At 39.1% G+C, this 16,479-nt stretch overlaps 1 protein-coding gene and 1 non-coding gene across 2 annotated transcripts in view; both read left to right on the forward strand.

The window, feature by feature from the left end:
- Positions 1-16,479, forward strand: part of RABGAP1L (RAB GTPase activating protein 1 like) — a 210,881-nt gene that overhangs the window by 84,735 nt on the left and 109,667 nt on the right. Inside the window, exon 13 of the mRNA XM_087726774.1 lies at positions 15,167-15,280. Coding sequence (XP_087582900.1) covers positions 15,167-15,280 — 114 coding nt within the window. The remainder of the gene's footprint in view (positions 1-15,166; positions 15,281-16,479) is intronic.
- On the forward strand, positions 518-621 carry LOC148043366 (U6 spliceosomal RNA). Its single transcript, XR_015698250.1, has one exon. It is a non-coding gene; the product is annotated as a U6 spliceosomal RNA (small nuclear RNA).

Consider the following 16,479-nt stretch of genomic DNA (forward strand, 5'->3'; position numbering starts at 1 on the left):
CCTGAAAGGGTGGGTGGGGGGGGATAATTAAGACCTTTCAGCAGAAGAAATTGAGGCAAAAAAGGGACTATATGTGGAGCAAGGGGCTTGGTTGACATGTAATAACGGTAGAGGAGAGGAGGTGGGTCAGAATACCGAGGGAAGGGGAAAGCAGACAGTGGCATCAAGCATATAGAGAATATTGGAAAGATGTAGTTAAAAAGTAGCAGTAGGCTATGGGAGAGGATGATAGAGATGGAGATGGGGAAAACGGGAGAATAAAAGACCTGTGAGAAATCAGCATAACAGACACCCTGCCAATCCATTTTTTTTGTATTTGTACCTTTAAATTAAAGGGACAGCCTCCCACACATTGATTCATGCTATGTCACAAGAACTGTTCTGCTATGATTAGCGATTGTATTATGTTCTTCACTGAAGCATAGAATAGAATAACCTTTGGTTGATGGATGCCGCGAGCTGTCATGCAGAATTGTGCATTGTCAGTATTAAAAAAAGATTCTCAGGAACAGTTTCCGCTTGCATGGCAGAGTATATACTAAAATTGAAATGATACAGGGAAGATTAGCATAGCGTCTTTGCAAGGAAGGCATTCAAATTTCAGAAGTGTCCTTTATTTATTTATTTGGAATGGCTTTGAACAGCCTTAAAGGCTCAGGTGTGTCATAATACTACTCTTTTACCCCTTAATCCTTTTCTGTTTTTAAAATTGTAATTTTATTAAAAATTACATTTATGAAAGAACATTAATAAAAATTAAAAAGAAAAGATTAAAAAGAAAAAAGCAGAAAAAGAGAAAATAATAACATAATAAATAAAAAGAACATATAAATATAAACAAATTAATTTTCTCTTCTTCACAATGAACAATTTTAGTAACGTATCACCTTTTCTTAAAATACAATAGTGATCTCTTCTTCCCATATCTTATCTCTTATCTATAAACAAATCCTTAAAAACTCCCCATTTAATTCCTGATCGTAAAAGTCCATTGAATTGAATTGAATTTATTATATTTCTATGCCGCCCTTTTCCCCGAAGGGGACTCAGGGCGGCTCACAACCCAAGTCAAAGGGGGGGGGGGCACAAATAAGGAAAAAAAGAACAGGAACAAAACAATACCACAATTTAAAACACACAACAACCATACCATTCGAGGGGGGACAAAAGCCCTTTGGAACGATCTCCCCGTGGAGATTCGTACCCTCACCACCGTCCAGACCTTCCGCACAGCCCTCAAGACCTGGCTATCCCGTCAGGCCTGGGGATAAGATCACAATCTGTCCCCACCCGAATGAAGAATGAATGTTGTGTACTATTTTACTCTTATGTATTGTTTTATGTTTATTGTTTATACCCCCCCTCCCTATTTTATGTAAGCCGCCCTGAGTCCCCGGGGGGAAAAGGGCGGCTTATAAATATTAATAAAATACTAAATACTAAATACTCATTAGCCCCAGGCCTGTCGGAACAGCCAGGTTTTAAGGGCTTTGCGGAAGGCCTGGAGGGTGGTGAGATATTAAGAGTTACCCAGAGATGAGAACATATCTATTTTAAACTTGATGAAATTAAACTTCTACTTTAACAGTTTGATCTCTGGTCCCCTCAAACTTGATTTATTTTCATATCCCTTATCACAAAATTCTTCAAAGCTTTATCCAGCTTCTTTTCTAAATCCAATATAGGAAAATTACTCAGTCGCTCTCTTGGTTCTATATCCCTTTTGGTTGTTGAGCCATCAGTCAATTCCTTTTCTATGTCCAGTATTGGATCTTTTTCCATATCATTCTATTTTTAAATCCATTTTCAGGTGGATTTAAGTCTTTGTACTGGTCAGTAATACATGTTCCTCTTTCATAACATATTTTATCATTTGTTCTATTTTAAGATACAACAATTGTAGATAATCTACAATTATCTATAACGGAACACATTCTTAAACTTAACTTCTGGGTCCATTGTTTGAAAATATCCTTCAATATGTCCAATGTTAAAATATTTTACTCTGTTCTGTATTAAGAATTTTAAGTGTTTTTCTCCTTTAATTATAATAATTAGTTCCTTCTGGTACCCTCTAGTATCCAACCTTCAAGTTCCATATTATCATGCTTTTTAAAAGGTGTTGAAAACAACAGCTTTCCCCACCGGAATATTTCTTACAATTAATTTCAAAATCTTATTTCAAATCCATCTGGATCTTTAATCCAAAATCAACTTTCCAAACTCAATCATCTATTCAACCTTTTTAATCCTTTTTGGGATGTACAAAAAATGGAAAATGTTCCTCCAAATTATGTTATTAATGAGTAGATCTAGCCAAATTTGTTATAAACGTAATAATTGATATAACATAATGGACATAACATAACAGGAAACAGACTCAGAATGAACTAACACTTGCAACAAAAATTAAAAATAATTGGAAAAAAACGCTTCTTTGAACAGGTAAAATGCAAGAAAAGGTTAAGCAAACAATCACTCCATTAATGGGAGACGTTGGGAAGGAAGTGATGGGTAAAAGAAAAAGTCCAGTTCACCAAAAACAGAACCGTAAAACACAAACTAGGAATAGGAAATGAAATAGGCAAAAATTGTTAAGAGAATATCTGTCTACTTTAGACGGGTTCAAATCACCAGGACCAGATGGATGACATCCCAGAGTTCTCAAGGAGCTAGCTGATGTGAACCATATGGGCTCTCACCATTATTCTTAATGTCCCTAGGCGTTGATAGCAATAGCAATAGCAGTAGACTTATATACCGCTTCATAGGCCTTTCAGGCCTCTCTAAGCGGTTTACAGAGAGTCAGCATATTGCCCCCAACAATCTGGGTCCTCATTTTACCCACCTCGGAAGGATGGAAGGCTGAGTCAACCCTGAGCCGGTGAGATTTGAACCGCTGACCTGCTGATCTAGCAGTAGCCTGCAGTGCTGCATTTAACCACTGCGCCACCTTCAGCAAGCAAAACAAGTAGTAATCAATAGAATGAGGGACATGGAGTTCCAAGAAGAACTAAATAGGTTGCCTCTCCACAGTAGGGACAAAAATCAAACGGGGTGTGTAGGAATCGGCAAGATATCTAAATGACTTGTTCTCTCCAAAACAAAGAATAGCTTTGTTCAGAGCCAGGTTTAACCTTCTTCCTTCAGCACTCCTCCAGGACAGGTATAAGAGAACACCTATAGCCGAATGCGTTGGTATATGTGGTAAAGGAGAAGTGGAAGATAATTCACATGTTCTATTACACTGCGAGCTCTACAGAGCTTGTAGGTCTGCACATATTCTCCCCTTATTAGAGAGATTGCCAGGGAGGGCAGACCATTTTTATCTAGGCTTTCTCCTCCAGGACACTAACCCGGTTACTACGTATGCAGTGGCAAAGTTCTGTGCTGCTGCAATGTCCATAAGAAAAAAAATTGGCTACAGTATAGTACCTTCTTGTACCAATTATCTGGACATTCCTTTAACAATAGCAATAGCAATAGCAGTTAGACTTATATACCGCTTCATAGAGCTTTCAGCCCTCTCTAAGCGGTTTTACAGAGTCAGCATATTGTCCCCAACAACAATCCGGGTCCTCATTTTACCCACCTCGGAAGGATGGAAGGCTGAGTCAACCCTGAGCCGGTGAGATTTGAACAGCCCAACTGCAGAACTGCAGTCAGCTGAAGTAGCCTGCGGTGCTGCATTTAACCACTGCGCCACCTCGGCTCTTTGGACCATAATGTTATTATCCACTTTTAATGTCAATACTTTTTAATTATATTTTAATGTTAGTATTTTTTAATATAGTGTAAAAACAAATGTATTTTGCTGGTCTTTGACCGTAATAAAGATAATAAAAAAAAGAACCATTGAACCATATCTTTCATATCTTTCAAAGATCCTGGAGCACCGGGGAACTACCAGAGCACTGGAAAAGAGCTGATGTAGTTCCTATCTTTAAAAAAAGGAAAAAAGAATGATTCAGGAAACTAGAGGCCAATCAGCCCTGACATCAGTACCTTAGAACAATTAACCAGTGGAACAACTTGCCTCCAGAAGTTGTAAATGTTCCAACACTGGACATTTTAAAGAAGAGATTAGGTAACCATTTGTCTGAAGTGGTGTAGGGATTCCTGTCTAAGCAGGGGGTTGGACTAGTAGACCTCCAAGGTCCCTTCCAATTTTGTTAAATTAATTATAAGATCCTGGAAAAGATAATCAAGCAACAGATATGCAAATACATAGAAGCAAGTAGAGTTATAACCAGAAGCCAACATGGATTTGTCAAAAACAGATCATGCCAAACAAATCTTATTCTTTGACAAAGTGACTAAATTAGTGGACCAGCAAAATGCTCCGGACATAGTATATTTGGATTTCATTAAGGCATTGAGAAAATAAATGACAACCTATTTCTTTGGTAAATTAGAAAAATATGGGATAGACAGCATCATCACCAGGTGGCTGACAAATAACACTCAACATATAGTCCTTAATGGAACTACATCTAAATGGTGGGAAGTAAGCAGTGGAGTACCCCAATTTCTGTTTTAGGCCCAATTCTCTTCAATATCTTCATAAATGATTTAGATGAGGGAATAGAAGGGGAACTCATCAAATTTACAGATGACACCAAGCTGTAGGAACCCCAGAAGACCCCCAGAAGATAACCTCAAGATCCAGAAGGGTCTTGACAGACTTGAACACTGGGTCATATCTAACAAATGAAATTCAATATAGAGAAAAGTAAATATTTACATTTGTGCAAAAAAAACGTACAGGTTTAGAATAGGTAGAACCTGGCTTAATAGCAGTAACTGCGAGAGGATTTTGGAGTCCGTGGACGTTTACTTAAACATGAGCCACTAATGTGCTGTAACCCCCCCCCCCAAAAAAAAGCCAATATATCCCTAGGGTGCATTAACAGAGGGATAGAATCAAGATCATGTGACGTATTAGTACCACTTTATAATATTTTGATAAACCACACTTGGAATACTGCATCCAGTTTTGACCATCACAATATTACAAAAAGTGTTGAGACACCATAAAGAGTCCAGAGAAGAGCAACAAAGATGATTAGGGGGCTGGAGGCTGAGGAATGGAATTGGGTATGTTAGACTAGTTAAAAGGACTAGGGGTGACATGATAGCAATATTCCAGTATTTGAGGAACTGCCACAAAAAAGAAGGGGTGTGTGTCAACCTATTTACCAAGCCACCAAAAGGCAGAACAAGAAGCAATGGATGGAAACTAAGCAAGGAGAGAACCAATCTAGAACGAAGGAGAATTTACTGACAGTGAGAACTATTAACAAGTGGAAATGCTTGCTTTCAGAAGAAGTGGGTGCACCATCAGTGGAGATTTTAAAGAAGAGATTGGACAGCTATTTGTCCAGAATGGTGTAAGTCTCTTACTAGTGCAGAGGGCTGAACACAAAAGACCTCCAATGTTTCTTCGAACTCTGTTATTCTGTTAATTCCAAAGAAAATAGGAGGAAACAGGAGGAATATATCTAATATACTTCAGCTTGTCCAGAATGCGGCTGCGTGAGCGATTGTGGGTGCACCTCGGTACACCCACGTTACACCTATCCTCCGCGAGCTGCATTGGCTGCCCATTGGTCTCCGGACACGCTTCAAGGTGCTAGTTGTTACTTTTAAAGCCCTACATGGTATTGGACCTGGGTACTTGAGAGACCGCCTCCTGCCAGTCACCTCCCAAAGACCTATTAGATCCCCCACACTAGGCCTCCTCCAAATTCCGTCTCCCGGCCAATGTCGGCTGGCGACTCCTCGGGGGAGGGCCTTCTCTGTGGCTGCTCCGGCCCTCTGGAACGATCTCCCCGTGGAGATCTGGACCCTTACTACCCTTCCGGCCTTCCGCAAAGCAATTAAGACCTGGCTGTTCCGGCAGGCCTGGGGCTGTTGAACTATCCAGCCTCATTCGAGGTTACGGCTGTTGTAGAATTTTAAATTGTTTTTTTTTAAATTTTATTTTATTGTATCCCCTCCCTTTTTATTGTTAGCTGCCCTGAGTCTCTCGGGAATAGGGCGGCATACAAACTTAATAAAATCAAATCAATCAAATCAATAATATTTTGGGAAACCCAAATATTGTAATTCCTGGTTAGACTATCATTTGGTCTGTAGAATTTGATTTAATACTCTAATAATGAAGCCTATGATGAATAACAGCGAGGTTGGTCATTAAGAATCCTGTTATGAAAATCCTCAAGAGTGCCTTTCTAGAAGATATTAGCATGTACTGAATAAAAAGCATTTCCATATGCTAAGAATTCCATGTTTAGCGTGCAACAGAAGAGCAATCTGATTAAATTGCAAGAGTAATATTGCTACTGTTTTCCGTAACCGTAAGGGCAGGTAGTCTAAAATATTGATCCTCCTATTCCTAGCAGCCGTCAACCTCTTGCCTGCCCAGCCTTTCCTAAAGCAAGAGAAATAAGTTGCTAAGGCGATACAAACAAATTACAAAAATAAATGCTGCATGGTATCATTGCACCTGAGCTTTTTAGTAACAAATCAATTAGACATTTCTGGGAAAGGGGATGCATTGTCAAGAACTGGGAATTAGGAACAGGTCAGCCTGAAAATAACTCCTTAAATAGAATAGAACATTGCAAATAAAACATACTACCGTGTTTTAATGATCTAAAAATCTTAGAAATAGAAGTTGTATTATTCTGGCCTTATGACTGTAATAAATATTTGAATTGACTCTATAAGTGTTTTATCTTTACATCAGAGTTTATTTAATAAGTCAGTTTATGAGGAATTAAGTTTGTGTGGTATGCAGAAACTTAACGTTATTGAACTATTGCATTAATAAGAGGTAAATATACATCAACAGAGAAACTTAGGGGCTAAGAAGAATTTAAAAAAATAATGGTACGGCTGGTGTTGCTTGGTCTGAGATAAAAATGAATTTTTAAAAATCAAGTTATTTTCTATTAGTATTTGAGGGGGAAAAGTGGGATACACTGTCGTGTGTGTTTCCGAGATATTTTGCATTAACTGCTAAAATGGATTGGCGTGCTTTCTCCTTTAAGCTAATTCATAACCTGAATTCTATCCCACTTCCAATCTAAATAGTTCTTCTCTTTTCAGACCTATTTTAAAAATTGTTTTTTTCTTAAAGCTTTTATTAACATTCTGATTCTTATTTTGCTTCCCTTCTATTCTTCCTTCCTTCCTTCCTTAGGCATGTTTGAAGCTGATATCGGTTTGTTTCATAAGGGTTAAATATAATCTTTGCTCTGTTGCAAACTGTCTAGTTTAATAAAGCCCTCCATGGTAGTGGATCTGACTATTTGAGAGACCGCCTTCTGCCGATTACCTCCCTCCGTCCCATCAGATCGCATAGAGTAGGCCTCCTCCGAATTCCATCCGCCAGTCAGTGCCGACTGGCGACTACGCGGAGGAGAGCCTTCTCAGTAGCAGCTCCGACGCTTTGGAACGATCTCCCCGTGGAGATTCGTACCCTCACCACCCTACAGACCTTCCGCACAGCCCCTAAGATCTGGGTATCCCGTCAGGCCTGGGGATAAGCCCCTAATTTCGCCCCACCCGAATGCTGAATGAATGTTGTGTTTTATTGTTTTATTTTATTATATTTCACATTTTCTTTTTGTGTTTTGTCTTGCACCCCCTTCCTACAAATTGTAAGCCGCCCTGAGTCCCCTCAGGGAAAAGGGCGGCCTATAAATGTCAAATAAAATGAAAAATGAAATGAAAAAATTGATGTATTATTTAATCTAATATCTAAAACACATTCCATAATCTCTGAAAAAACCTTAAATGTGTTTTTTAGGAGAGGTTATGTAATCAGATTGTTAATGTTGGTACCATGAACGCCATGATTTTTAAAAAAACGATGAATATCAAACCGTTGACTAATTGTATTAGTAAAAGTTTCTATTGTTTTCATTAACTTGGCCTTGTGCTACCATTACCCACAGCTGCTGGAGGTGCAGCACATGGGTGGTTATCAGTGAAGCATAAACTCAGTGCTAACACTGGAATAAAAAGACAGATGGCAGAATGTGCTATTTATAGTTCCTTCCAACCTGCCTCAGGCAAGTTCTGCAGAAATGGTTACAAGAAATGCTGTCAGTTACTAAGGAGATGAAGCAATGTTGCCGACAAAAAGTCTAAATTTTTAGTCTTAAGGAAGATTTCTGAACACAGGAAAATAGCTTTGGGTCTGCATGTTCTGAATTCATTCTGGGGGAGGGAAGCATACCTCTCTCACTTTCTTACTCAAAAGGAATAATTCAGCATTTATTTTTATGGCGTAGGCCAGGGGTGTCAAACTCTATTTAATTGAGGGCCGCATCAGGGTTGTGTTTGACACCTGGGGGCTGGGTGACTGTGGCCAAGTGGGTGTGGTCAGGGTGGGCATCAGTGGTGGGATTCAAATAATTTAACAACCGGTTCTCTGCCGTAATGACCAGCTGGGTAGGCATGGACCAGTGGTCATGTGACCGTGTGGGCGTAGGCAACTCAAAGTCACTCACGTCAACGGGCGCTTTGCTTTAGCTGTTACAATGTAATAAGGGTTAACCAGAGAGGCGGTTTCTGTAAGCAGGGCAATAAAGATTAGGCTAGAAACAACACCAGAATGTTTCCTTCCTGCCTTCCTTACAGGATTAGCCCTGTAAAAATGGAAAAAACCAAAAGGAGATTTCTTCCAATAACCGGTTCTCCGAACTGCTTAGGAAGTTAATAACCGGTTCTCCCGAATAGGTGCGAACTGGCTGAATCCCACCACTGGTAGGCATGGTCCCCGAGCTCCGTTTTCACTGGCAGAGGACTGCAGGAGGTTGTCGTGACTGAAAACAGAGCTCTGTTTTTGCTGGCAGAGACACCATGGGCATCACGGACACCACCTTCACTGTTTCCGGGGTGGCCCTGTGGACCAGATCTAAGCACCCCGCGGGCTGGATCTGGCCTGCAGGCCTTGAGCTTGACACCTCTGGTGTAGGTCCTGGATGGCTTCTGTACTTCTGTACTTTTCTTTGGCTGTACAAGAGAGAAAAAAGGGGGATCCAAGACAAAAAGGGGATGGATTCCTTTTCTTCTGGACAAACTTTATGTGTTTCCTTGGAAACGTTTTGAACAACAACTATTTGGTGACCCTGATTGATACAGTTCAGGATATTCATTTTTCTATTGCACTGAAAGTATCTTCTCCCAGAAGGAACAGATCTGTTTTCTCCACACAGAGACAAGATCTACCTCCTCCTTCTCTTACAGTGTCAAATGATGTATAGAGGATTTGAACTTAACTGATTATTCTTTGTCAGACAAGAAGTTTGTCTCAGCAACCAATATAGCCAAGTGGAATTATTTCCTTGTACTTACTGAAACAGCTTGCCTTTAGTATGTGAACTCTTCACCACATTTACATAAAAACTGAAGCAGGGTGGCCTTGGTCTGCCTTTTCTCCAAGTCATTGGCTCTTCCTGTGTATTGTCTACTCAAAGCATTCATTCAGTTTAAATGAATCCATCAATCTCATCTCTCATTTCTAATTGAAACTTTTGGTCTGCATTGGTAATGCTCCCATCCAGAAACTTTGATCCGTGGCACGACAAAACCGTGCTCGTCAAAATAGTGGTGATAAAACCGTGTCGCTAAAGCCGCGATGTCATCACGCCGCGACAACAGTGAGGCGACAGAAGGGCGCTTTAAAACAGCGCGGCGGCAGAAAGCCGATTTAAATTAAGGTAAGGGTTAGGATTAGGTTTAGGGGTTTGCTTTAGGTTTAGGGTTAGGTTAGGGTTAGGTTTAGGGTTAGGTTTAGGGTTAGGTTTAGGGTTAGGTTAAGGGTTAGGTTTAGGGTTAGGTTTAGAGTTAGGTTTAGGGTGCTGAGTGCTTCGGAAGGCGCGGATTTGCCCTCCACGGTTATGTTATCGCGGTAGGGTCGCCTTTTTCCTTAGCGCTTCGGATGGCACGGATTTGCCCTCCGCACTTATGTCGGCGCGGATAAGGGCTTCACGGTTTTGTTGTGGAACCCTTTGATCAATGGACAGTTAAGTCAGCCCTCTACCTCCTCATCTGGCTGGTGAATAAATGCAGCGTCCTTCATTTCAAATATTGCATTCCACAGCCATTGTATTGTGCCTTTTCTTCCAAATTGTGTTTCATCTTTTCATCCACTTCTGGTCCTCATTATTCACCTTTTTTTTTTTTAATAACACAAGATTTTTGAACCAGATGGGGCATACTGGAAGCCCCAGGAGAGCAATCGCTTGTCCATTCTTTTTTATAATAATATTTAGTTTATTCAAGGGACGTTAAGATACAAAACACTCCCCCCCCAAAACCCAGCCCCACAACAAACAAGGTATTAAAAAGAAAAAGTATCTTAAAAAAGAACATGTCTATACATAACATCCTCCTTAGTTGAATGCTGATTAATATAATACCGCTATATTAATTTCCTACCCCTTACAAAACAGGCGAAAAGAATTTTTACTCAGTTACCAAATCTGTTTAAAAATTGTTAGTGTGTCTTATTAATATACTACATTAATAAGAAAATAGTTAATGGGAAGAACAATAATAGGAATATTATATCAAATATAAGAATAATAAAAAATATTAATAATAATTATTAAGACTTGTCTATTCTAGAGGGATGAGCAACTCTTACTCTGCACTCAGATTCCCAAGAAAATTTTAGCCTCAGTGCCTCGTGGTATGGGGAGGGAGTAAAGCATCTTTGATCTTTTTCAGGAGAGGTGTTTCCACCAGAATCAGTGGCCCCTTTCAGATATCCCTTTGTTTGGAACTAAGACTCTGATTTGCAACCTGATTAAATGCTTTGTCCATCAATTAACACTATTGATTTGAACTTCATGCCCCCCACCCCCAATGATGCATTATTAGAGATGCATTTTTTTTTCCTCTGGTGATGTGGTCCCTATTCATTTCCAAGTTGTTGCTGTTGATTTGAATCAGAAACCACAATGAAGAAATTATTGTATCTTTGGATCTTCAGCGGAGCATCAATGAATTCACACAAAACCCCTTTCTCTCTTGGTGCTTCACCGTGGTCAGTTTCCAGGCATCTGTCTTCATTCCAAGAAACAGAGGAGATTAATGGAAACAGCACACAGTATATAAATTGTAATAATGGTGTGTGGGGCTTTCACCAAAATTTCTACTCTGCCTCTTTACCAAGCTGCTCAAGTATAAAATGCATGGTTATTTCTTCAAGGTTATTTTCCTTCAACCTGTTAGAGAAGAGAAGAGCCGAGGTGGTGCAGTGGTTAGAGTGCAGCACTGCAGGCTACTTCAGCTGACTGCAATTCAGCAGTTCGGCTGTTCAAATCTCACCGGCTCAAGGTTGACTCAGCCTTCCATCCTTCCGAGGTGGGTAAAATGAGGACCCGGATTGTTGTTGGGGGCAATATGCTGACTCTGTAAACCGCTTAGAGAGGGCTGAAAGCCCTATGAAGCGGTATATAAGTCTAACTGCTATTGCTATTGCTAAGTAAACAGCAAAGGATAGTTATTGATTTGATCCTGAGATTCAAGACTGCAGATACTTTAATCTAAGTCTCATCAGTCATAGTCCAGTTCTATTTTGCTCTGCACTTTATTAAAACCCAGAAAGTGTAGATAGAAGCATCTATAGTTAAATGTGTATAGAGAGACCATTCAACCACATTTTTTTAATTCTTGGGGAGCAAGTTGTGCAGGGAAAAATATGTTGCATTTTATCCTGACCCCTCTCCTTCCTTTGGCAATAAATGTTGTTAAATGAATAAATATTTATATAATAATTTTCCAGGTCTTTATTGTAGAGGAAAAGAAAGAGTTAAAGATTAATTATTTCTAATTCAAGCAATGTTAAATGATGTATAAAATATCATCACCTAAATTCTTTTTAATGTGCTGCTTTTGTTCTTCCAATTGAACAAAAAGCACAAACTAAAGTATGCATGTTTTAAATAGTCAAAATGCCAGTGTTAATTCTACTTTAATTTGTTTTACTCTTTGCCGTTCAATATTTTTAAACATGTTGATTAACAAGCTGTTAGTTGCATTTTAAAACCTGCATGTCATAATTTTGTAATAAATCTCTTGAATTTTGTTTTTAACTGTGAAACAAGTTAAACTTGTAGCTTTATTCTGATAATGCAGTTATATGTTGACGTTGTTAAAAATAGAATACATATTATCATTACATTCACATTTTATAATTTATTTATGACTTCATGGACTGCAGAACCTCTTATAATGAAATGAGAGCAGAATATATTCTACCAATTAGCGTATTGTAAAGTTCAATTTCATTAGTTTTGACTTAAGAAATGTATGCCATCTGTGGACTTGATATTTGTTTCAGAAAGTATATAAAATTTGAAATGAAGCAGAGATTTCTGCAGGATTACTGATAGCAATTTGTTGCATTATACCCTATTATTTTATGCACTACACCACAGATAATTGGATATTAGGTCTTCTTGTTGAAGTTAGGTTCTAAGCAGTGGTAGGCTTCAAATAATTTAACAACCGGTTCTCTGCCCTAATGACCACCTGTGTAGGTGGGGCTCGGTGGTCATGTGACTGGGTGGGTGTGGCCAACTCAACATCACTCATGTCAATTGGTGCTTCATCTTAGCTGTTACAATGTAATAAGGATTAACCGGAGAGGCAGTTTCTGTAAGCAGGTGGATAAAAATTATGCTAGAAACAACACCAGAATGTTTCCTTCCTGCCTTCCTTACAGGATTAGCCCTGCAAAGTGGAAAAAAACCAAAAGGAGATTTCTTCCAACAACCGGTTCTCCCAATTGCTTAGACAATTAACAACCGGTTCTCCCGAATAGGTGCGAACTGGCTGAATCCCACCACTGGTTCTAAGCAATTGGGATTGCTACAACTGTTACATATGATTTCTCTATGCTGCCTGATTCCGCTAAAGGCTTGATAGTGGAGTCCTCTAGATTTATGACTGTGGGACGCTTCATCTCGCCTCTCTATACAGTAGAGAACGAAAGAGCTCAAGAATTTTGTGAAATAGCAGTCATGGACCTGACCCAGATCACCAAGGGCCTACATAGGCTAGTGAACACTCATCAGGTTTGGGTTTTATCTTAAGGCAGTTGCCACATTATTTTGAGAGTTGAAAGCATTACTATCAGTCATTTTTCATCAATCAGCATTCAACTCTGATCATTCTGAACTTTATTCCCCCTAATGAAAAGAAGTTGAAGCTATTATTTTGGTTCATTCCTGGCAACTAATTAATTCAAAGGGAGCTTGTATTTTTTTCTGAGGATCTGATAGGCAGTGTGGCTTGAAATGAGTATACAATAAGGGTGTTAGATCAGATTACTCTTGTAGGACTTCTCTCTGTTCAATAATCCTGGAGGTTATCTAGTTTACTGAAGAGTTCTGGGAAATGAAACAGCAGAAGAAAGACTGCTATTGGAGAAAGATTAAAAAATGAATCTGACCAATCACATTGAAGAGTCCCATTAGAGGCTACTTGTTTTAACCAGTTGCACAAGTCAAACAGAGTGTTGTGAAAATATTTACAGATCCCTCACATCCTGAACATAAATAGTTTCAACTCCTACCCTAAAAACGACGCTATAGAGCAGTGCACACCAGAACAACTAGACACAAGAACAGTTTCCCCTCCAAACGCCATCACTCTGCTAAACAAATAATTCACTCAACACTGTCAAACTATTTACTAAGTCTGCATTACTATTACTATTACTCTTCTCATTGTTTCTATCACCCATCTCCTCCCCCTTATGACTGTATCTATGTTGCTTGTATCCTTACGATTTATATTTATTGTTTCCTAGTATGATTTGATTGCTTATTTGTACCCTATGGCTATCATTAAGCGTTGTACCTTATGATTTATGACAAATGTATCTTTTCTTTTTATGTACAGTGAGAGCATATGCACAAAAAACAAATTTCTTGTGTGTCCAATTATACTTGGCCAATGAAGAATTCTATTCTATTCTATTCTATTCTATTCTATTCTATTCTATTCTATTCTATTGCAATTGAATGAGATTCAGGTGTGAAGATTATTCTTATTTGAATCCATATCACAAATGAAAATTGCTATGACTGACTCTGCAATTAAATTAGACTAAAAATTAGCTTGGCAATATATCTGGATTTAGGTTGCTCTAATTGTGTATTAAAATATTTATATTTTTTGCAAGAGACTGTTGATGCTTTCTTAATACATGCATAGTTTGCCCGGAGTCATAGTAAATAGTAGAACATAAAAGCCCTGTGCTTTTTCATGCCTCATTTGTAATTGCCTGATAACTCAAACTTAACATTTCACATTTTAAGTTAATATTTGCTTTCCAGTATTGTTCCATTTTTGAAACCAACAAGATGTTCTTTTTCTTTCTCAAATTTAAAAATAATTTCGAAGTCTAACTCTGTTGTGGTAGATTAAGATGTATTGGAATTGGAAACAACTAGCAATGCATACGAATAAATTAGTTTCTCCAGACATATGGAAGAGCCGAGGTGGCGCAGTGGTTAGGGTGCAGTACTGCAGGCCACTTCAGCTGACTGTTATCTGCAGTTCAGCGGTTCTAATCTCACCGGCTCAAGGTTGACTCAGCCTTCCATCCTTCCGAGGTGGGTGAAATGAGGACCCAGACTGTGGGGGCGATATGCTGATTCTGTAAACCGCTTAGAGAGGGCTGAAAGCCCTATGAAGCGGTATATAAGTCTAACTGCTATTGCTATTGCTATATATTCTGTATATTAAAGGAAGAAAGTTCTATTTATAAATAATTAATAATGGAAAAGTATATAGGATTACAACGTGTATTAACAATTTATTAATCAGCTAAGGTAATTTTCTGTTAGTTGTAAATTATTTTTAATAATTTACCCAAAGCAGATTCTTCCAGGATATGTCATAAGAAAGTAAAAGAAATGTTTTTTATTTTGTAAGAAGCAAACATTTATTTAGTTTGCATGCATTATACAGTAGAATAATCCGGATCCCATCCTGCTCTGATTGTCAACATATTTTAAATACAGGAATATAGTGGTTATAAAATTTGCCAAGCACATGATTTATATTGTAATAACTGTGTTCTGCTACCCAAATTTAATATGCTTTGGATTTTCTCTTTCCTTTCTTTTTGCAGGATTCTTCCCAGGACAGTGTCATTACACGAGACATTCATCGTACTTTTCCAGCACATGAATATTTTAAAGATACTGGAGGAGATGGACAGGATTCTCTATATAAGATTTGTAAGGTATAGCTGCTCAAATATCTTGGAGTTTTGTTAAGAAGTTACATAGGTTTGTTGCATACATTTTCCATTTCCCATTTTCCTCCCATTCTGGAGCTGTCCCAACTTCAGCAGCTTCAATGGCTGCGCTTCTGTCTCTGGAAAGAAGTCAAATTTAGGCAAGAAAAGCTTCTCCTGGATCAATTAGGGACTTTGCGGTGTCCCTGAGATCAGCAGGACATACTCTTCCCTATCACTGTCTCTTTGGGACTGTTTAGGTCCAAAAGGACTGTCCAGCGGCAAAAGTATCAACGGCAATCTTGGAGCTCCAAGATCGCACGTCGTGTCGTTGCAATGTCAGCTCCTCCTTTCCCCATGCATCCTTCTTGACCCACACTGTCCACCTCCCCACTACCTAATCCTTCCAAACCCACACAGCGTACTCTTCCCAACCTGTACCCTTGCACATTTCCTTACTCCTCCTTCTACCTGGCAGCAGCTACTTTATCTGCTGGCTGGCCTTGGACTTGCAATTTCCTACCTGCTTCTTTATTTATTGTAACTTTCTTCCTGAAAGTTTCCCACAAGGAAAGTAAATGGGGGCATCAGCAGGAATTAGCAGGAGGGAGGGAGTTAATTAGATTTCTGATGTTCCCTGCCAGCTCCCCACAAGGATATTCCGTGGGGAAACCAGGAGGAAGTCAGAAGTTGCTCTCGCTCCCACTGCTTCTTTGCCCACTTGTGACAATTCTGATTCTCTGTTTAAAGAAGGAAACATCTCTGAAATAATCACCCAAAAGAGGAAACTTGGTGTCCTCCGTCCTATTAGACAGTGGGTATTATCTAATATCCACTAAACCAATAGGTATTCTGGCCTAGCAATTCTCATCTCTTTTAGTTTACATTCTCGAAGAGCCAAGGTGGCGCAGTGGTTAAATGCAGCACTGCAAGCTACTGCTAGATCAGCAGTTCAGCGGTTCAAATCCCACCGGCTCAGGGTTGACTCAGCCTTCCATCCTTCCGAGGTGGGTAAAATGAGGACCCAGATTGTTGGGGGCAATATGCTGACTCTCTGTAAACCGCTTAGAGAGGGCTGAAAGCCCTATGAAGCGGTATATAAGTCTACTACTGCTATTAAAAACCACTAAGGATCCCAAAGAGCTTTTTAAAAATGTAAGTTATATCTATTATTTACCATAACAGAAATGAAAATTGATACAGTT

Source organism: Thamnophis sirtalis, unplaced genomic scaffold (assembly GCF_051295495.1).
Source record: "Thamnophis sirtalis isolate CommonGarterSnake01/CBP01778 unplaced genomic scaffold, rThaSir2_p1.2 scaffold_12, whole genome shotgun sequence".
In the NCBI taxonomy this organism is placed as follows: domain Eukaryota; kingdom Metazoa; phylum Chordata; class Lepidosauria; order Squamata; family Natricidae; genus Thamnophis; species Thamnophis sirtalis.